This window comes from Sturnira hondurensis, unplaced genomic scaffold (assembly GCF_014824575.4).
Source record: "Sturnira hondurensis isolate 20B ecotype Veracruz unplaced genomic scaffold, ASM1482457v3 Scaffold0014430, whole genome shotgun sequence".
NCBI classification, from domain to species: Eukaryota; Metazoa; Chordata; class Mammalia; order Chiroptera; family Phyllostomidae; genus Sturnira; species Sturnira hondurensis.
In genome coordinates, this window is record NW_028087061.1 from 2246575 (window position 1) to 2269396 (window position 22822).

General features: G+C 49.4%; 1 protein-coding gene across 1 annotated transcript in view; it reads right to left on the reverse strand.

Annotated features, from left to right (window-relative positions):
* Positions 1–927: 927 nt before the first annotated feature.
* Positions 928–22822, reverse strand: part of PNPLA1 (patatin like domain 1, omega-hydroxyceramide transacylase) — a 36500-nt gene continuing 14605 nt past the window's right edge. Inside the window, 8 exon segments of the mRNA XM_037063308.1 lie at positions 928–981; positions 983–1058; positions 2171–2288; positions 5504–6094; positions 12996–13056; positions 13974–14183; positions 15753–15818; positions 17287–17519. Coding sequence (XP_036919203.1) covers positions 928–981; positions 983–1058; positions 2171–2288; positions 5504–6094; positions 12996–13056; positions 13974–14183; positions 15753–15818; positions 17287–17519 — 1409 coding nt within the window.

The window sequence follows — 22822 nt, forward strand, 5'->3', positions numbered from 1 at the left end:
GGGATTTTTCTGAGCAATAAAGCCTTGAAGCAAACTAAGTAGCAATGTAGTTCTGTCCCTTTAGAAGAATACTTCGATAATCCAGGAAAATAATTATAGATGACACCTGGCTTGGTTTGTGTTTGAGGCTGGCATTTTGAGTTTTCAGGTATGTATGTATGTAGGTATGTGCCTTTAACAATGTTATGGTTCAGTAAAAGAAAAAGAAAAAAATTAAGGCTTGGTTTATATGGGGCTTCTAGTTCACCAAATTAGTAGGTTTTATTCTGGTCTTTGGTCTGAAGTTCAAAGTTCAAGATAAACTCTTAAGACTTAGGGATCGAGTTTAATTTATCTTTGATTTCCCCAGAGCTCAGGAGAGTGCTTGGCACTTACTAGGTAATAAACGTCAATTGAATAAATCAATGACAATATAATATAGTCAAAAAGCGATAAGAAGCTGGCCTACATTGATTAGGGCTTTTAGTTGGAGGGTGGAAACAGTTAGGAGCTTGACATGTTGAGGGTAATGTGGGGACCAACCTCTCTAGTTTGGTTTTCTAGTACAGTTCTCTTCAGAAGCTGAGAGGTAGGTAGTCAACCTCGGGGAGTTATAGAACTGTGGTATCTACTAATTATTGAGTGCTGTTATACATCTTGCTCTCTGTGAAGCAATGTACATGATTGACTGTACCAAACGCTCACAACAGCTTTATGAGATGGTATTATCTCTATTTTACAGATCGAGAAATAGAGGCTCAGAGAGGCCACGTATCCTAAGCATGCTAAGTGAGACCGTGGCAGATCACAGATTCCATTTTGGGTGCATCCTACTCCAAAGCCCAGCTCCTAGCCCTCACATTTGACCACCCCCATCCCTTGTAATCTTCCTGCAGACCACTCCCAAAGCTGCTCCTGCCTGTGGAATTTAAGAAACATTAGTCATACTCACTGCACTTTGCTGCCTGGTTTTTTGGATCATGGTTGTCTTGGGAAGCCTTTTCACGGTGCCACTTGCCTTTGGTTTGTTCCTCTTGAATACCTTGCAGGTCCAACGGGACCCTGCAGTAGGGCTCGCCCTGGGCAGAGAGAGGGAGTGAGTGGTGTGTCAATGCTCGTCCTGTGTCCTCCACTCTCAGGGCCCTGCTCCAGCTCAGAAGGTATCACACACTCCTGTGCTGTGCTTCTCAGTCCCGGGAGCATCAGAGTTCCCCGTGACCTTTATTTCATAATCAGTGAATATTTATCTGAGTAACATCGTGCTAACTAGTCAATAGAAAGTCAAACTTTGACATAGTTGTTTGTCAAGACAATAGTTTAAATCATGTGAACAAAAAGCATAATGTATGCCCAAGCACAAAATTCTTAAGTATATGCAAACTCTTATAGAAAGTTTTATAATAAAAATTATACTAAGTGAAAGGATCAGGTATATTTCAATGTATTTGATACGACATGCTATGGGGTGGGAACCTCAAAAGTAGCAGGCCCGGCTCTCCCCTCAGTCTCGCTGTGGCCAGAGAGGAACCCAGCCACTGCCAGAGCAGCCGGGCAGGCAGACATGAGGTTCGGGGCAGAAATGCCCTTGACCCACCCATGACCTCCCGTTGGCCTCCCACTGACTAACCCAGCTGCTATACAGCCAGAAAGGGAGCCTGGGAACTCAAAAGTATAGAGACGCTCAGGCCCGCTCCTAATGGCCGCAAAGATAATCGTGGAGCGTATTACACAACCCAGACGATTGATGTGCATTGTAAGTATGGTTTTTCTGGGGACAATCTACAACACAGGAATATTAGCCTCCTAATCATGCCAATAAAAAATCTTTTGGATTAAGGGAGGCCCTCAGTTCATAGCATGCAGTGGCTCTCCAGGGCCAGGATGCAGAAGCCTGCTTGCTCTCTTGAACTGAGATGTCACGCGAGTGTCCCACTGCACTCGGAGAAGATACGCCCCCCAGCGCGCTGCGCTGCAGCAGGAAACTAAAGAGAATGATGTCGTCAGCACAAACAGGCCCATTTCTCAAACACTGTCCCCACCGAGGAAGACAGGAGAGGGATGGTGGTCTGCAATCACACAAACTAGAAAAGGACCCCAATGTTCCTAAGGCAGCTGACAGGATGGAAAATGTCACTTGCTGCCCCGCCCCCATCAGAGGAAAGAACGCATTCTCATTGAAGGAGAAACTTACAAGGTGCTCGGCTTGCTAGTGGATTCCTTCACATTCGCCAGGGGCTTCAGCTTGCTGGTGGGTTCCTTCACATTCACCAGAGGCCCCGTACTCTGGGGACTCAAAGAAGCAAGAGGAACTGCAGCAAAAAGTAAATAAAAATGTGGGAGACAGGAGTGAGATGAGAGGGGCAGGGGTACTCAGCCACTTTCCATGGAACAATAGGAAGTAATTGAGAGTGTTCAGAAAGAGCAAAGAACACTCTCATTGTCAAATTTGCCTGTTTAGGACCAAAGTCATGTTGTTGGATTCGACAACAGTGCAGTGGTTTCTGCAGAGGGCCGATGCTGACCTTCACGCAACATCATCGCCGATCCCCTCACAAAAAGCCGCTGAGCTAGGGAGCGTTTTCAGGGAAAACCCCACAGGGGCTGACCGTCCTTCACCTGCTTTATGTAATGCATTTTTCTGGTTGTTGTTGCTGTCGCAACAGAAAATATTAATAGTTTTATGACCCTCGTTCTTACATAATCCCTTTGTATATTTTCAGAGTACAGGGATATATAATACATGAAGATTGCTATCTAATAATATAATACAGCCCTGGCTGGTGTAGCTCAGTGGATTGAGCGCGGGCCTGCGAACCAGAGGATCGCGGTTCCATTCCCAGTCAGGGCACATGCCTGGGTTGTAGTCCAATTCCCTGCAGGCCAACTCCCAGCAGGGGATGCACAAAAAGGCAACCATACATTGACGTTTCTCTCCCTCTCTCCTTCCCCTCTAAATATAAATAAATAAATAAAATCTTAAAAAAAAATATAATACAGTAAATAGAAATAATACAGACTCCTACCTGAAGCTCTTTCATTTGGAGGCCTGGTGGATATCTCAAACCCATCTGCAGTTCCTTTGTTTACAGGTTTTTCTTGGGCCTTTTGCAACAATGTGGCCATCGCTACGTGACTGGTCACACTAGCCCTCCCTGCCCAGCTCCCACAGCTGCCTTAGGGCACAGTGGAGGCTCTGCTGCAGGCTCTAATGGGGTTCCTCACCCTCAGCACTACTGCCCTTAGGGGCCACAGTTCTTTGCTATGGTCTGTCCTGTGCACTATAGGAAGTTGAGCGGCATCTCTGGCCTCCAGGTATTGCCTGATGTCTCCTGGGGGTAAAATCGCCCCCCGCTGGCTATCCGTACCCTCTGTCCACCCCAGAATGAGGTATGGGGGAGGAACGCTGACTTAGGGCCCAGGATTGCTCGGGGCCCTGAAGGTGGCTACCTTTAGGCATGGTGTGATAACATAAAATAAATTCATTTCATTTAACAGGAAATAAGAGAGCATGTGAAACACTTTGACCAACTTTCTGTCTCTTAACGTCCTTATGTTTTGGTCTCATCGCAATGAAAAGAATCAAAGTAAACCTACTCCAGAGAAAGGGTCACCTGTGACTTGGGGTAGGTCTGAAAAGAAGGAAAGCTTGCTCACCTGTGGAAGTTTGCTGATGGACCATAAGGACTCCACAGCCTGGAGTCCTTTCATTCCCTCCCCCTTTGCCCCACCCTGGCCGTCCACAGTGGCCAAACCCGTATCCTCTTCATCCTGAATGCACCTTGCACTTTCCTTCTTTGTACCTGAGCTTCTAGAATAAACAAAATTTGAAACACTCTTTTCAGTCTGTCCAGCCCCACCCCACAGACCACGGTTGTCAATATCCTGTCCATTTCAACTCAGCTGTAGTCTCCAAGAGCCTTCCTTACCCCCCAGAGAGAAGTGACCTCATTCTCCGTGAATACCCCCAGCATGTTTTTGTTAGTAATACAGAACTTAATAATTTATCTTGTATTTTTTTGAGGTTGGTATTCACGTCACTCCCTACAGAGGGGAGATTTCCTGAGCGCGAGTGTTGTAGACCGCTCTGCCTGGTTCTAGGAATTGTATCTTGATCCCTTGTGGCTAAGGGCAAGGGATGACCTTAGGAGTGCCGGCCGTAGGAGACAAAGCTCGTCTCTGGTAGCAAATGCTGCCTCAGTTTCCTCTCCCTGCCCCCAAAGCTTGGTCGGAAGTCAATGACAGGTAAGATCCCTCACAGTGGGGGGCAACCTAAGCCAGCCTCAATCACTTGGGAGGCTTTCATGGAAGGACTGGGGGGCAGGGGGGTGCGGGGCTGCAACAAAGAGCAATGGACGCTCGACCCCTGGCTTTGATATAGCCCGAGTCCCCAGTGCTCTGGGAGAAGTGCTTCCTGGCTCTAATCCCCTTAAGCCTGAAAACCTGTTGGGAGAGGCTCCACTTCTTTGCCTTGCTAGAGCGTGTCCTGGGGAAAAATCTGGCACCACAAAGACTTCCTGATAAACCTGTGAAATCTGCTCTGCTAAGAGTGCTTTCATTCATATGTTTCAGATTTCTTTGAAATGTTATCTACTGTTTGATCCTTGCCACCCTGTATTCCTGTGTATTACAACCCAATAAAAGCCCTGGAGGTGGGGGCTCGAGGCCTTATTCTCCTCGGAGAAACTGGCCGCTGCTGGCCTTTGTCTCCCCTGAGAAACTGGCCACAGCTCACTTCTCCTCCCCAAGCAGATCACGTCATATCTGAATCACAATTCATTCTCATCCGTGGCACCTGGGTTGACTTGCAAAAGAAGTCGCCCCCCACAGCGAGGACCTGAGAACCACCCATCTCTGCAGCCTCTAGAACGGCGCTTCTCAGACCATCCCCAGCAAAGGACCTGCTTTTGTAAACACTTATTTGCAATTTATAAGAGACCAGTACTTTTGAAAAGTGCAATCAAATGAATTAGGTAAATTCTTCGACGCCATGGCAGTATCTTATTGCTATAAACATTTCTAACTGCTTGCTCTCGACCCCTGCACTCATTTCGTTGTGAACTAGTAGCGATAGTTGGGGGACGGCCATGCGTGGAGTGGCACTGCCTTGGCACAGCGGCCTTCACAACAAAAATTTACCAGAACAGCATTTCTCAAACATAAGCAGGCAAAAGGATCACCCAGAGGGCATGTAAAACAGACAGCTGGGTCCCCCCACTTCCAGAGTCTGTGATTTAGCAGGTTTGTGGGAGGGCCTGAACATTCTCATTTCTAATGAGTTCTCAAGTGACACATTGTTGCTGGTTGGAAACCACACTTCGAGAATCACTGGGATAAAGAAAGGAACAAATGTCAAGTACACTGCCCCCTGTGGTGGCCTGTTCTCCTTCCAGGGAGAGCCTCTGCAGCTAAGCCTGACTCCACCAGCACAGCCCTCCGAAGCAGTGGTTATCAGCCACCACGTTGTCATATGCTTGCCAAGGGGCTCCAGACACGAGGAAGCCATGAGGAGCCAGGGGGTCCATACCTTGGGGCTGTTCTGAGCCCAGGTCCTCCACAGGCGGCTGTGCAGGCGATGTGGAAGAACATGGAGGCAATGCTTGAGGTGTCCCCATCACTGAAGGCCCCACAGGTGGCCTGAGTGACATAGATGCCTGGGAGGGTGGGGATCTGGGTGGGGATCCGGCCAGTGGTGCCTGCTGCCGTGGCGACACAGATGGTAGACTGGGTACTGAGCTGGGTGGTGAGGGCACAGCTGGAAGTGATACAGGTAGCAAGTCAGCCGGAGAATGTGAGGATGAGGAGGCCAGTGGCGATGCTGGTGACTGCTCAAATGAAGAGACGGGTGGTGAAACAGGCGACTCCACAGGCCACTCATGTGTGGATTCAGGTGTCCATTCAGGTGGGGACACAGGTGGACTGTAGCCACCTCTTCCTTCCCCTTTGGGAGCCTGTTGAGTGTGAAGTTGTATGGGTTCTTCCAGACTGGCCTGCTCAGATTGGCGGCTTGGTTCATTGCGTTCTGGACAGTCATTGCCAAGGGCAAGTTCTATCTGGCAGTACACTTCCACTCGGGGGAAAATCACTCTCTTGGAGGGAGAATTAATGTAAGCGGCATCTGGAAAAAACAAGAGCATGGGGTCACAGGTGGCGTTACTAACGTCCGACATCAGCGTGGTGTTTGCAAAAAGTTATTTTTTTCAAATTATTTTTAGAAATAGAATTAATTCTCATCAATGGCCTCTTTACTTACTTGAATTTACACTGAGTATTTGATTGTGGATTAATTCAGTGATTCAGTGAATATTTATTAAGTGCTTATATGTGCCAGATATTCTCCCAGGCACTGAGGAGGCGAAGGAGACCAAGACAGGTAGGACTGGTCCTGAGCTTACTGCTCAGTGTTGGGGCAGGCCCTGACCTCTCAGATAAACTCAGGTTTTAATCAAGACAAGAGTTGGGCGAGGGAGAAAACAGAACTAGGAGACAGGGAGTCAGGGAGGACCTAACTGGGGGGCTTCCCTGAGGGCGGGGCATCTAGGCTGAGATCTGAAGGGCGAGTGGTGCAGGGGAAGGTCGGCGTGCAGTGGGAGTACTATTTCAGGTGGAGGGAAGAGCACACACAAAGGTGGGGTTTCAAAGGAGCACCAGGAGGTTGAGGGTGGGAGAGGTAGTGTGGCTGGAGCCGTGTGGGGCACTGCAGTGGGAGAAGGGGCTGAGCAGGCCCAGGGACCAGATCACGTAGGGTCATGTAGGCCGCATTGAGGACGCTTGGTTTTCACGGAGGCCACGGAGACTTCTAGGCAGGGATGTGCTGACCTGACTGTGGCTTTGACAAGTCACTGTGGCTGCTGTGTGGGGCTCACTGACAAGGGTATAGGGGACCCAGGGAAACCTGTCAGGGTACTGTGGACAGGTGTTTGGGTTTGTACCTGGAAGAAGGTAGAAATCAGTGGGAGATTCTGTATAGGAGGTAAATGAATGAGACTTGGTGGTGGATTGATTTGGGGGTGTGGGGAGGTAGGTGGCTGGCCCAATTGATGGATGTTGGTGCCATCTGCTGAGACTGTGACCATGGGAGAGAGGGGGGTGGGGAGCGGGGAGAGCACAAGTCATGAGCTTGTTAGGGGACATGTTGAGTTTAGGGGGCCTTGGAGAGGCCCAAGGAGAGATGACAAGGGGGCAGTTGTGTGTATGGGTTTAGATCTCTGAGAAGAGGTGAGGGTTAGAGATACCTGTATTTGGGAGCCCCGCCTCAGGCGGAACGGAAGCTGTATGTGGCTGTGGACGAGACTGCCTAGGGAGGCCACTCAGAGTGAGAAGAGGGAGGGGCCAGGATTGTGTTGGGAGACAGGAGAGCGAGGGGACCCGGGGCCAGCTTTCTAAGATAGATAAGACTGGGGTCAATTTAAAAGTTGCTGGTAAGAGAAATCACAGACTGAGAGAAAATATTTAGAAACAATATTCCTGACAAAGGGCATTTATCTAGAAAACAAAAAGCTCTTAAATAACGAAACAAACAATTCAGCTTTTTTTAAAAAATGGGCAAAAGAGTCAACTGAAATAGCACCCAATGGTTGAAGCTGGAATAATTTGATTAAAAATATATAAAGAGTATAACCCAAAGTATAAAATACATGTCCATGAGTTCATACATATATAGACAAGTGGTTGACTAAGTAATGGGGCAGAAGAGATGAATCTTCCATGCAGATGTCTAAACAATTTATGCAGACATCCTGACCCTAAGGAAATGGAGTTTAATCCCTAACTGTTTCATTGTAAACTATGTGTAGTGACTTCCTTCCCAAAAGCACAGAATGGAAAGAGGAGAAAGAGTAACTGTACAGTGGAGCACCTGACAAACGCCACTGCAGCCAGGTGAGCAAGGTCAACATCACCAGCGATGTGTCCATCCTGTGGGTAGCAGGCACCCTTGATAATGTGAGGAGAGTGGCACTTCGCCTCGGTGGTCTTCCTACTCAGACCCACAACCCCAGTGTAATCACGGGGAAAACATCGGACAAACCCCAACTGAGGGCACTCTGCAAAATACCTGGCCAGGACTAAAACCCACGGAAGTCATTAAAAACAAGTCACAAACACGAGGAGCCCCAGGAGACATGACGACTAAATGTAAGGTGCTATCCAGGATAAGATCCTGAATCAGAAAAAGAACATTAGGTAAAAACTAAGAAAATTTGAATAGGGTATAGGTTTAGTTGATAATAATTTGTCAATATTGGTTCATCAATTATAAACAGTACTATGGGTTTTGTACTATACTATGGGTTTTGTACCACACTATGTACTATAACATCTAATAAGTGTGAAACATAATAATGGGGACACCTGGATGCACTATTTTCATACTTTTTCTGTATATCTAAAACTGGTTTAAAAAATAAAGCTTATTGCCCTGGCTGGTGTAGCTCAGTGGATTGAGCACGGACCTGTGAAGCAAGGGATTGCTGGTTCGATTCCCAGTCAGGGCACATGCCTGGGTTGCAGGCCAAGTCCCTAATAGCAGATGCCTGGGATGTTTCTCTCCTACTTTCTCCTTCCCTTCCCCTCTCTCTAAAAATAAATAAATAAAATATTTTTAAAAAAATAAAGCTTATTGAAGGTCTAGGGGGAAACGGGCAAAAGAGCTGTACAGACACTCCACCAAAGAGGCTATCTGGACAGCGAACAAGCAAATGAAGGATGGTCAGCATCACTCGTCATTGAGGAAAGGCACATCCAAACCACAGTGAGATGTCACCACACACATGTCAGGAAGGCTCACATTAAAAAGGCCTGCCCTGGCCCTGGCTGGTGTAGCTCAGTGGATTGAGCGTGGGCCTGCGAACCAGATGATCGCGGTTCGATTCCCAGTCAGGGCACATGCCTGGGTTGCAGGCCAGTTTCTGGCAGGGGCCAGTTCCCTGCAGGGGATGCACGAGAAGCAACCATTCATTGATGTTTCTTTCCTCTCTCCTTCCCTTCCCCTCTAAAAAGATACATAAATAAAATAAAATAAAATAAAAAGGCCTGCCCTGCCAAAGGCTGGTGAAAGTCGGGGAAACTGAAACTTTCATATACTGTTGGTGAGAGTGTAAAATGATACACTGTTTCCATTCATAAGACCACCCAAAGAATTAAACATTGAATCTCAAAGAGATCTTTGCACACCCATGTCCATTCCAGCACCATCTACAACAGCCGAGAGGTGGAAGCAAACCATATGTCTATTGGTGACTAAATGAACAAAGAAAATGTATGTGCACGTGTTGGAATATCACTCAGCCTTAAAAATGAAGAAAGTCCTGTCTCATGCTACAACATGTTTAAACCTGGAGAACGTTACAAATACTGTGTATGCTTCACTTACATGAGGTATCTAAGGCAGCCAAACTCATGGAAATAGCAAGTAGAGGGGCAGTTGCCAGGGACTGGGTGGGGAGGAGGGGGAGTCACTGGCCAACGGGGACAGAGTTCAGCTCTGCAAGCTGAAAAGTCCTGGAATTTACAACAATGTCAATGTGCTCAACGCTACTGAACTGTGTACTTAGAGGTGGTTAAGGTGGCAAATTTATACTGTGTGATTTTATCATAATTTTATGTATACAAATTATATATAATTATATAGTAGAGTTACACATAATTGTATATAATTTTATTTATATAAATACAACACATCTACCACATGATATAATCATTCCACTGCTAGGTATTTACCCAAGATAAATAAAAGCATCCTGACCATACAAAGACACATACACAAATGTTTACGGCAGCTTCACTCATAACAGTCTGAAGTGGGCACAACGTACATGTCCACTCACAGGTAAATGGCTAAGTGAGCCGTGGCGTATTCATACAATGGAATGGAATGTGGAAAGGGATGAACTAGTTATACCATGCTATAATGACATGGGTGAATCTTAGCATAATTACTCTGAGTTAAAAGAATGCAGACAAAAAAGATTTCATACTGTAAGACTCTACTTACCAAAACCTCTAGAAAATACAATTAATCTATAATGACAGAAAGTAGATCAGGGTGTGTGTGCTTGGGGGGTGGGAGTGGGCGAGGGAGGGTGGGCGTCGCTGCGGGACGTGAGGAAACTTCAGGCTTGGTGGGTTGTTTCCTGCCCTGATCTGGGGCTGTCCACAGGTGTGTGTGTGTGTGTGTGTGTGTGTGAGTGTGGCATGATGGGTTGTTCACTGCCCTGATGGTGGTGCTATTTCACAGGGCTGTGTGTGTGAAAACACCAAACTGTGAGAGGTAGGAAGGGAGGGAGAGAAAAGGAAGAATGCCAGGAAAGCAGGGGGGAAGGGAAGGAGGGAAGAAGGGAGGTAGGTAGGTTTGGCTGGAGGAACCTGGAGGCCAAATGGCTATTTTTAAACATGGCACCATCTGAGCTTCGACCTCACTCAACGCCCACTGCAGTTGTGTGGAGAGGCGGGCGTTCAAGCCCACCAGCGAGCTCGCCCTTCCCTTGGCAGAAGGCTGCTGCCAGGGAGGCCAGGCATAGAGAGGGCGACTTGCCCGGCAGCAGGGATAATGAAATGGATGTGAGCTCTTAGGAGGGAGGGGGAAGAGGAGCCAGGGTGTGGGTCCAGTTGAGGGTGACACCTGTGGATGCGGCTTCCTGCTGGAGCTGACCCCCAACCCCCCGTACCCCAGAAAGCAGTTTGGCGAGAGGCTGGGGTATACTCCCCTTTTCTGTTCCCAGATGGCGAGTAGAGATTGAAACCCCACTTATTCAGGCCGTCAGTACCTCCTGCACGCGGCAGCGACGAGAGAAAAATCCAGCCCAACCAAACCCAAGAGGCTTTAGGTGGTGGCACTGAAACTTGCTCTAGAAAGTCACACACACCCTGGCAAACCGGAAGAGGAGGTAAAACCAGCTGGTCTCCCTTGTGACCTGCCCTGTTCCCACCTGGAGTGGCCCCAGGTCCGTTGGGAAATCCCGCCGCCCTCCTTATCCCGACCCAAGTCAGGAGTGGATGCCTGGAACGCTACTATTAGAGTTTCATCCTTGGGTTTAGGACCACCGTTCCTACCTGCGAAAATGCCCGCGCCAGCTAAGGGTGGAAGACACTGGGCCCTTCCCAGAGGCGGAAGTGTGGAAGGAGGTGCTACTGAGAAATGGGGGAAGGGAACCAGAGCTGCTTAAGCACCCACTTTGTGACTCTGCCGGGGCTTGCCCTGTAGGAAGCGAAAGGACAGTTTCTAGAGGGGGCACTGGTATGAAGCAGCCAGTGGCCAGGCCGTAACCTGGGGTGGAGAGGGGTCTCCTGGGGCAGGACATTGGTGTCTGCTCCAAGGTCCGAGCCCCACATCAGAGGGTCCCCCAAACCCTGGGTCCTCAGCCTACACCACCACTGAGGAAAGCATGGAGGGTTCCCTAGTGGGTGGTGAAAGGACCCTAGGCCCCAGCCGGCCCCTTCTCTTCCTGAGGCCCTATCCCTACCCCCCCCCACAACACCCCTCAAGTCATTCACTCTTGGATAGCTGGGGCTCACTTTTCACCACTTTAACATCACCTGTGCGAATGTGGAGGACGAGGAGTTGCCAGAGGAGAGTCAGGGTTAGAAGGAGTCTGTCCTGCGGGGATGGGGGGGTGGGGGAGGGTCATCTCTTGGAGGTCACAGGGGGCAGGGGACTGGACTGACCACAGCAAGGACATAGAAGTCTGATGTCATTGCAGGAACTACCAGTTATTCCAGCACTGTGCTAAGGGCTGCAGGTGGCTTTTCTCCTTTAACTTTCACAATGACCTCCAAGGTAGCTTCCGTGACCAGATGAGAGCCCTGAAGCTCCAGGTTAACTGCCTGGTTGCAGTGGGTAGGTGTCAGGAACCAGGTTCTAAACTTTTTTACAGATAAGGAAACCAAGGCCCAGAGCAGGGGAGTGATCACCCTGAGCTCACACAGCCAGAGGGGTGGGCACCCTCTGGAGCCCACGTTCTCTCCATCCTGCTCTTGTGACCCCCACCCTCGCCCTTGTCAGGAGAAAGCAAAGGGTCAGGACAAGGGGAGCTTGGGAAAGCAGGAAGCAATTTTGAAAGACAAAAAAAGTGAATATACCCTAGGAAAAAACCTTATTCAACCCCTTAATCTCACTCTCCAAATATTTTTAAAATCCATGTACACAAAAAGAACACACCAGCAGTGCTTACTGAACAGTTGGAAACGCAGAGGAATGAGCAAAGTTTTCCGTGCAACAGTGGTGAAATGTTACACAACTTCCCCCCCCAAACAGTTCTAAAGATCACATGACAACACGGAGAATACATGACAGAACACTGGGAAGCGACCTCTGAGCCAGCAATCCCTTGGTTTTGGAAATACGGTCTATGGAATTAACTCTCAATGTGGAAAAGCTTTTTTCCTTCCTTTTAAGAGAGGTGCTCGCCGTGACTTTCGCCATGTTGAGTGGGTGACACGTGTCATTAGAATCTTCCTTCTGCCCAATGACCCACAGGGGTGGGCACCACGATTTCTTTCTCTCCCTTTTTAGTAGTTTATTTTTTATTGTAACTTTTCCGTTCTCATTTACTATTTCCAAACCAACATAGGGGAAGGGCTCTTCTTTCTCGTTTGTTGATCAATATGTCATTAAAGTCTTACATAAGTATAAATTAGTTGCACCTATTTCTACATTAACAATACGATTCTATTGGAAAGAGAATAAAAATGGAAGAGAACAAAATGACATGAGAATAGAAGATAGGAGCTATGTATTTTTTAATATAGTTTTTAAATCCAGAAACACATGTGTACGAAGCCCAGGACACCTTTCCGTCGGTTGCCCTAACAGCCCCTGTCCCACGGAGACTCCCGTTCTGGCCGCAGTGGCCTGTCCTACACAGCAGGCTGTCTGGTCCCTGCGCCCAGGTCTGGCTGTCCTGGGTGAAAGGCACCTTTAGGTCACAAATTTGGGGAGGATGTTCCTTTACTCAGCCCTTCTACTTTCTGTCTTTGCCCACCCTCCAGGCCCCCCTCCTCGGACTCCGCATGGTACTTACTCAGCCTCCTCAAGTACGAAACGGCATCTTCGTACCCTCGGTAGTAGTAATTGTGCAGGACCTGCAAGGTGGGCACACCGGGAAGACACTCAGGCCCAGTGACAGCGACAGCCGCTGTCCCCTCACCCAGGGAAGCTGCTTTCGTCGCTCTTGGGCTTTATTTGATGGGCTCTTCAAAACGTACGCGTCTGGTGTCCCATCCTTAACTCTTTGCTAAGGACTGGGAGCAGTTCCTGGTCATGTGTCCATGGTGATGCTGTGTCAATGTGTTAACTCGGCCATCAGCTTCCCCCAGGTGGGAGATGGTGAGGTGTTTATAGTAGAAGCAGAGATGGTGCATTTGGGCCATATGATGAGCAAAGTGTGGAGACTGGGTTCAAATCCCAGTGTTTCCACCTATTGCCTATGTGGCTGTGTGAGTGTAATCTCTATGATCTCAGTTTCTTCATCTGTAAAATGGGGATAATAATAATATCTATTGCAGAGGATGCTGAAGGGTCACAAGTATGTACCCACAAAGCCTTTTCTGTAAAGGCCCAGTAGTAAATATTTGGGGCTTTGGAGGCCACATACAGTCCCAGTCATTTCTTCTTCTCTTTCTACAGCCCTTTAGAAATGAAAAGCCCATTCTTAGCTCACAGGTTGTACAAAAACAAGCCATAGGCTGGGTTTGGCCCATGGGCCATAGTTTGCTGACCCGACATTACACATCAGAGTTTAGTTAACATTCCCAGCAGTGATTCTGACATCACCTCATTTTGCAGGGGAGAATATTGGGGCTGGGAGCCCTAGGGGATTCGTCCAAGATCCCATAGCTCATTAGGGAAAAGGCCAGGACACAGGTTGAGGAGGAAGTTTAAGGGATCATTTGAGGGGAGGAGACACAGAGGAAACAGAGTGGGCCCCACAGATCCCCCATGGCACCCCAGTCCCTGCCACCGTCCCCATCCCCCACCCCTCCACGTCCCTCTCTCTCACCATCAGGTCTGGGGGGAACAGGGCATGGGTCATCCTAGTGATGTTCTCCAGGGAGAACTGGAAGGAGTAGTTGAACATGCGGAAGTCATGGAAAATGGCGGGGCAGTCCCGGGGGCAGATGTCCTGCTGCCCGCTGAAGGTGGAGATGGTGATGGAGTCAGTCCAGAAGGAGCAGGGTTGCATGCCCGTGAAGCCTCCATCAATGTACCGCTGTAGGAGGTGGAGGCAGAAATGCTCACGTGGGGTCAGAGGGGGGTACACCAAGGAAATGGGTCCCTCGGGACAAGCCTCGAGACGGCGGTGGGGGCGGGTGAGTGGTGTGCCCAAGGTGGCAGGGTGAGCCCACCGTGTCTTCTGGACCACCCTGCTCTGTTCCTGCAGGAGCTCCCCTCAGTCATCTTATTGGTGCTGAGATGAGGCTCCCAGGCCTCTGTGGGGAGGAAGCATCCGTACACTGGATAGAGCAGGAGCGGGTGCTCCCCGTCACAGCTACCCATCTCAGACTACCCCTCCTGGGGTCACTCAGTGGCTGAGGGGAGGCTTGGGGAACAGAGGTCATCCCCACGGCCTGAGGAGGAGGAGCGTGCATGGTGGGTCTGAGCAGCTTGGGAAGGCCTCTCTCCAGATGGCCACAGTACTAACCTGCCCCATGATGAGGTCAGGCCCCTCTGACACTCTTCAGAGCACCCCTGACTGGCCACCATGTGTTCGCCCTCGAGTCCCTTCCCCCTGGGGCTTCTATTTCCTCCGCTATGAATAAAGGACCACAAATACTGGGGCTCTAACTCTCTGGGGTAACTGAGAAGTACATGGTGACATGCAAGCTGGGCTCCATCTGCTAGCCGAACCTCAGTGTCTGGGTCTCATTTTCTCTACATACAAAATGAAGAGGGGGCCATCGGTTAGACCCTCCTGCTCAGGCCATGGTCTGGGGACCAGCAGGGGACCTGCAGGGGACCAGAAGCTCAGACATCAGTCAAAGCTTGTCAGAGGTGCAGAGTCTCGTCCCTACCCCAGGCTGACTTGGATAAGAGTTTGCATTATTTTGCAAGATTCCTAAGGGACTCTTGGGCACGTGAAAAATTGGGAGGCATTAGTCTAGATGACCCTGAAGGTGTCAATCATTCAAGGTTTCAGGTCCCAGTGTTGCAGGGTCTGTATTTTTTTACTTTTTATTTATAAAAATATGTTGTCCTCACCTGAGGACACTTTCATTTGCTTTTTTAGAGGGAGAGGAAGGGAAAGAAAGAAATATCAATGGGAGAGAAGCACCGACTGGTTGCTTTCCAATCCCCAGACTGGGGATCCAGGCCAGGACCAGTGACCCTACACATCTGGACCAGGGGTCTTATAGGCCCTCACCCATACTGAGCATGAACCTGCAACCTAGGTGTGTGCCCTGCCCAGGAACTGAAGCTACACCTTTCAGTTACAGGACCTTCCAGCCACTAAGCCACACTAGCCAGGGCAAGGTCTGCATTTACACTCTCTTCTGAGTCTGTGCAAATCTGGAAGGCCTGTGGCATCTTGATTTGCCAGGTTCAGGAAACAATTGGTGTGTCCAGAGAGAAGCCCAATCTAGTTGGGAAAGTTCATCTGAAAGCCCCAGAAACCTATTTAGGGGGGGAATTCTGAGTAGAAGAATATAGGAACCTTTCCCAGTCTTGTTCTTCCCACTGGCTTCTGAGACCACCCCTCTGTTCTCCCAGATGTGGGTCACAGGGGCTCTGAGGCACCCCTGGATCCTGGCTCGCCCCCCTCCCACATTGAAGCACTCACCACACCACGGTAAGTCGGGGGGATGAGACCACAGTACACGGGGACAAAGCAGCTGCAGTAGAGGGCCTGCGGTGGGGAGGAGAACAAGGCTGAGGTGCCTGAGGCCATGGGGCCTTGGGGGCACTGCCAGCATGGCCTCCCTTAAACCCAAGGTGGAGGCACTGCCTTCCTCCCAAGTTTCGTCCCTGTCCTGGCCCTAATCAGCTGGGTCCTTGGTAACCAAGTTGGTCAGTCTGGGCCTGATGTCCCAGCTTTAAAGGGAAAGGGGGACCTTGATGGTCTCCAGGGTCCCTTCCAGCACTAAATTTTCATAAACCCAACGGTATTCAACAAGCATCAATGTAAATCTGGCTTGGGTCAGGCCCTGGCCTCAAAGGAGGGTTCGATGCCCACCTTGGGAACGTCGAAAGAGGGGAATAGTAAGCAAGTAGGGGTGACAGGTGCTGTGATGGAGGTGAGCATGGGCACTGTGGCCCCAAAGGAGGAGCACCCAACCGAGGGGGCTATGGGGCAAGCAGATGATGAAGGCAAGTTCCCCAGCAGGAGTGGCTGGAGTCTTCTTAAGCGGGTGAAGGGGAGTGAGAAGGAGAGAGGGGCCTCCCCGGCAGAGGGCGCAGCAGGCACAAAGGCACAAAGACCTGCTGTGTGGTTTGCTCTGGTTGGTGTGGATAGAAGTGGAAGGTGATGGAGTAAGACTGGAGAGAAAAGTCTTGAAGAGCTGGTGCTAACCAACCCAGGTGGATATGAGGTGGGTGAAAGAAGTCTCCATGCCCATTGCCTACTCATCCTCCCCGCCCAGGATCATGGCCAGGCCAGTGTGGGGATGTGAGGACATGTGGCAATGGCCTTGTATTCAGGGGAGGGGTGGGAAATAAAAATATAAGACAGAGGGTCATGCAGCTTAACCCCTTTGTCATGAATGAAAATTGGGTATATCCACAGCATTCTCCAGCAATAGTAATTCATAGCTAAATTTTATATTAATGAGGTTAGAACAGTCACTGTTAGAGAGCACTTTCCTAAGTGATAACCCATTTAGCGGTAATTCAATCCTTTTGTCAAGGACCATTGGAAGAGGGAGGTAGAGAGGAAGGCTGTAGCCACAAACTGGAAGTAAGTCAAACTGAGAGGCCCTAAGGGAGACAAGGACCTCTGCTGGTAACACCCGGCCTCTGGGAAGCTCCAGGATTAGCGCCAGGGCAGGGCAGAGGCAAAAGGAGGGGCCGAGCCCCTGGGGACGCCTGGTGCTGAAGTCCTGGGTATGGTGACCACGTTGGATTTGTCTTGGATGTGTCTCTGTCCATCTCCTCTAACAGTGTGCCTGACACAGAGAGCTGTCGGGAGGGTGCATGAAGGGAAGGATTAGGAAAGCAGAAAATAGATGGAAGGGAGGAAGACAGGTAGATCATCCCACGGGCCAGTCAAGAGAAGCAGGACCAGTTAACCCTCCAACCTCTCCTCCCGCGTCCCACTCCAAGGCCCCGCCCCTACTCTGGGCCCCGCCTACTCCCCTGCCCCCGCCCAACCCCCTTGCCTCAATGAGCTCTTCTTTGGACCTATACTCTGAGACCACAACACTCTCTCCATCCGTGAGCCGGGTGAGGGCCACGTGGAGCTTCCCGGTGGCAGCCTTGTAGGAGTCCTCGGGCAGGGCATGGTACAGAAACTGCCTCATCATCTGCACCATCTTGCAGGAGGGGGCCAGGGGTCCCAGGAAGTATTTCTTCACTTCAGCCACGCCCACATTAAGGAATCTGAGGTACTCGCCTGTGGAGAAAGCAGAGAGGAGTGGGAGGTCAGCACCCGGCGACAGCGATTTTTCATCTAATCCTGCATCCAACATACGGAAAAATGTAGAATTCTAAAGCAGGGAAGAGCTCAGGAGCCCACCTGCCATGCTGCACAGGAGGAGAGCAAGGCCCTGAAAAATCAAGTCACTGGCTCCGGAGATCCCACAGCTAGTCAACAGCAAAACTAGACCAAGGCATCCTGACTCCATTCCCACTGAGGCAAAGGACCACCTTCCCATCCCAAAAGAGCTTTCCCCGACGTCCCATCCCCGTGCCTGGCAGTCTACCACCGGACTACATTCTTCTGGAGTCTTAGAGGCTTTGTCCTATTTGAGGTTCCTATCAAAACAGGACACAGTTGAAAGCCCTCACCAAGTGACCCCCTGGCACACTGATTTAGTGCCAGCTAATCTGTGTGCAGGGCGGGGGTGCAGGCCTTGAGGCAGAGGAATTACTGGGCGAGGGAGCGGCGGTAGAGATGGGCGGTGAACTTTGTCCTGAAACCGTGGCATCATCTTCAATTTTGACTCCTGGAACAGGCTCAAGGCGAAGAAGGCCCTGACCCATGGGAGACAGCTGTGCTGCAGGCGCCCCCGGAGGGGGAGACAGGCCTTCTGGGGCTCCGAGGGCAGATGTGTTGTTCAGGGGTGTGGCAGAGGAAGGTGTAAGCACCCCACCCCCACAATCTCCAGAATCTGCTGTGGAAGTTTGGGTTATAGGCTTGCTAAGAAGTACTATGAAGTAGGTATTTCTCTCCTCACCCTACCGATCAGGAGCCTGAGGTTCAGAGAGGTAATATAACTGGCCCAAGACCAACTACCTGGTAAAAGTGGACAGGGTGGGATTTTGACATAGATGATATGTGGTCCTGGAACCCATACTCCTTCCACTCAACTAAGCCGTAAGCTTCCAGAGCCAGGCCTACTCCTGCAGCTTGCTCATTGCTCTATTTTCTACCTTGTGGGAACTCTCTGGTAAAGGCAGGACTGAAAACAGCTCTAGAAAGAACTGCTAAAATTTGTAAACAAATATTTAACTGTAAAACATCCCATATAGAAGAACTGTCTTACAATCAGCATCATGTAGCAATGGCTGTCGGGAAGTTGCGTAGTCATGAACTCTCTGCCACTAGAGGTAATCAAGCAGAGGCAGGACAAGTACCTCAGAGAACTTACCAAAGGGATTCCTGGCTGGGCGGTTAGGGTTAAGATTCTTTCTAATTTTGAGATTCTGAGGTTCTCATGGGAGCTTGGCAATGTATCTGGGAAGTTATCACAGTGAACACTGTCTCTCTGTTTATAGAGCGGCTGTGGCACAGAAAGGTTGAGTGACCGGCCCAACACACAGTGATGTGGGGACAAACCAAGGCCACTGATGCTCTACTCCTCTTGTGTTTTATGGTCACAGGTTACTCCTCATTCATCCTGGAGGTAGACAGGGTAAGGAGCTTCCACATCACTTTGCAGATACAGAAACTGAGTCTGAGAATCGCTAGGTGTCCTTCCTGAGGTGAGACAGCCAGGCGGTGTTTGTTTTGACTCCCACCCCACCTTCTTTCCCTGGTATTGGGCCCATCCCAGAGGCTGATCGAGCCTGAGTTGCCATGGTGACAACCTTTCTCACCAGCATTTAGAATCGCAGCTGCATGTGTGTGGTAGGGATTGGTCTGAGCAACAGAGCATCTTAATTTCATCCCTTTAGAGGGGAGGGTGCTCCTGGGAGGTGGGAAGCATCTGCGGTTTTAGCAAGGTTAGCTTTTCCATGTGTCAACTTGCACAAACAGCATTTTCCCTCAAGGGAAGGTGGTGGCCAACCCACCAGCAGGTAATGAAACAACTGGACATTTGGATACCAAGGTGGTGGGTCACTGAGTCTACAAGACCAGCTGGGATGAGGAGTCAGACTAGGGTGGGGACATGCTGGTTTTGGAATTCTTAATGAGCAACTTGAAGTGGTCACAAAAGGGCTGGTGGCTTTTCCCACAAGGCGTGGGAGCCAGGAGTGACTCGTTCAGTGTGCTCATACGGGCCTGGACCACCGGCAGGAGGCACTCGCTGGGACGGACGGGAGGAAATGTGTTCCTATTGCATAAGAAATGCATGTCCATTGTGGGGACAGTTTTAAAAACACAGATAGCAACAAGAAAAAAAATTAAATGACTTAGAATCCCTTCACCCAGAAATTAACTATGTATTTTATATGTATTCTTACTTACAAGAATACTTTTATGGAGTCAGTTTATTCATACTGCTTTGTGATTTGCTTTTTCCACCTAATAAATCATGTCTTTCCCACCAATAAGTCCCCACTTACAACCTAATTTATAGGCAGCACGGAGAGCTACTCTAAGGTCATAAGGTTGTCTATTGAGCAGGTCCCCAAAAGGGGTTGCTGTTTAGTTTGTCTTCTTGCTTTTATAAACAATGCTGTAATTAAAAATCTCATGTTGAATTCTCTGCCTGTGTCCTTTCTTATTTTCCTTAGGATGGGAGTAGAGGTGGCAATGCTAGGTTAGGGGCATGTGCATAATTAGTCTTGTAATGCTTATTTTAATCATGGCTTTTTTATGTTATCCAATTACAGTCAACTCAGCTATTCAGGGGTTGTGGTAGGTGAGAGGACAGAGCAGTGGCCAAGATAATAGAAATAGTACAGACATCTTCAGTACACATACATCTAAAAGCAGCGCTACCTGGAAGTTAGCAATGCTCTGGCCAGAATCCTGTAGGCAGGGAGGGAAGGGACAGGAGATGGTCTGATTTCTCCCACTCAGGTGCCCAGTTTAATGTCCTTTCCTGCTGCTCAAGGGGGACCCATATCAACAGATGCCTTTATCTCTGCTTCTCCTTCCTTCCCTTCAGGTCTCTGTGTGTCTCTGTCTTCAGAGTCTCTCTCTCTCTCTCTATTCCCCACCCCCAGGTGTGGGAAAAACAACTAATCTGGTTAGCAAGTCTCTGTTGGTAGGAAGTCAAGTGTTAAGCATTGCAATTGTTGGGTGCTGCAAGGAGGGATAAATTTAACTTGCTTCTCTGTAGTTCCCAGCAGCTTCTCCCATTTAAAGGCCTCCTTCCAAGCTGCAGGCTGCTGGCCTCTGAGAGTGTCCCACACCGACCACGGCAAGGCAGGATTTAAAAACAGCACCTCCGGAAACTCAGGATTGGCTCTTCCCACCCCAGCCCACATTCGCCAGGTCCTTTTGCACCTTTGTATTATCTAAGGGTGGTGGGTTTGTCTCCCAAGCCAAGGAGATTCTCTGAGGGCGGCTGGTTCTTGTGGTCCTTTCCCTCGATGGCCTACCGTGGTGCTTTGCCCATAGAAGGCCCTTCAGAAGCCTTTGCTATAAGCTGGGAACTGCTCAAGGGCAGAGATGAACCATACTCACCTCTGCCAGCCACGACTGATTGGTGGCTGCTCAATGTTTGTTCAGTGTGTGAACAAAGGAAAAGAAAACCTGACAGGGAGGCAAAGCAAATAATGGAGATATTCACAAGGAAGAGCTACTTGACTTAGTCACCCAATAAAAGCTTGAAGGCAAGATCATCCCAGATGGGTGGATAGAAAACAGAGTTAACCATATTGGTAAGTATGGCCAATTCATCAGGTTTTGAGTCTGTAGTGCTAAAAACTCCAGTAAGAAAACAAACAAACAAACAAACAAACAAACAAACAAATAAATAAGATCCTCAGGGAAGTTTTGAGGTCATTTGGAAGCTGCTTCAACCTCAGCCACTCAGAGTCTTTTACTGTTTGCTATGGCCACATCCATTTCTTGGAAAGAGCTCAGGCATTGGAGCCAGACAGACTTGGTTCAAATCCCAGTTTTGCTACATGCTCTCTGGACCATCACTGGCAAGTGATATAACTTCCTCCAGCCTCAATTTGCCACCTATAAATTGGGACTAATGGTACTTACTTCACTGGGTTGTTCTGAGGCAGGTGGTATTTGAAGTGCTCCCATGTAGTAAGTGCTCAATATTGGTATGCCAATAATTCCCCATGTGACCACAGGAAAGCCTTCTTAATGCTTCTGCCTATCAGCTTTCTCACCTGAACAAGGCATAATGCTCCCTGCCCCTCACCTTTATCAAGGTGTGCTGAGGCTCACGAGTGGATGCAAAAGAGCAGAGCTGAAGCACTGTGGAGGTGAGGGTGTGTACCCCGTTTCAGAGTGCGGGTGTGTTTCCTGGTGCCATGTAGCACAGGCAGGGGTGGCCGAGGCATTTCTGCCCTGTCAGCGTGGGGCGTCCTACAGATCTAGTAAGGAATGTGGGGGCAGAAGAATCATTGATAGGGAAGGAAAGGGATAATCAGATGTGTGTTTGTCTTCTTTATTTGCTTAAGGGCCTGATGTTTCTCCCTTTGTGAGTGCAAGGATGGTCTCTCTCTTGTTCATCTCTTTGTCCCTAGCACCTGATAAAGCGCCTGGAACGTGGTAGGCACTTAATAAACATGAATTCGTACTTGAATAATGAATAAATGAATGAGCCCCAGCAATGGAAGGAGGACACCGAGGTCATGACAGAGAAGCAGCTATTCAAAATGACTCAATAAAATCGATATCTCTTTTTCCATCCTCCACAAGGCCCCTTGCTAAGTGAAAAATCCTAGAAAGATAGGCATTTGGTAGCTGACAATTTAAACGGCTGGGTATCCCGTTTAGAGGGTGCCCGAATTGGGTCGGTTGTGTAGGATGGATGTGCCCTGGGGGATGGGACTCTGGGGCCTCAGTCTCCCGGACCGGTAGCCTAGCAACAACCTCAGGCTCAGCCAGTCACTGCAAGGCGCTTCTCGAAGGAGCGCAGCAGGCACCGGGAAGCAGGGACGCCGAAGCCCCTGGAGGGAGGAGGGTGAGCAGAGCTGCGTTCCCAGGAAAGCTCAGGGATTCTCAGAGTCCCTGAGATAAGTGTCTCAGAGTCCCTTACTCAGACCTAGAAGTCTGCTGCTCCCGCCTGGTCCCTAATTGTAACCTGAATTGTAGGCTGCATTTCCCTGTGGGTATGTCTTGACTGCCTGACTCCACTGTAATAATAATAATAATTATCTTAACAACGGTCGTTTACTCAGCCAGGTTTTCACATTTACGATCTCAGTTTATCCTCACAGTGGCAGCAAGCCCCTGTGGGGCAGAGACCCTGGTTATTCACTATTTTATTATATCCCCGGCTCTGCAGGGGCATTGATGGAAAACAACTCGGCTTCAGGCTGCAGTGTCGCCACAGGCAGAGCCACAGAGACCCTCTGGGGCAGTGGTTTTTCAGTCAGCGAGACTTCGCTCAAAAG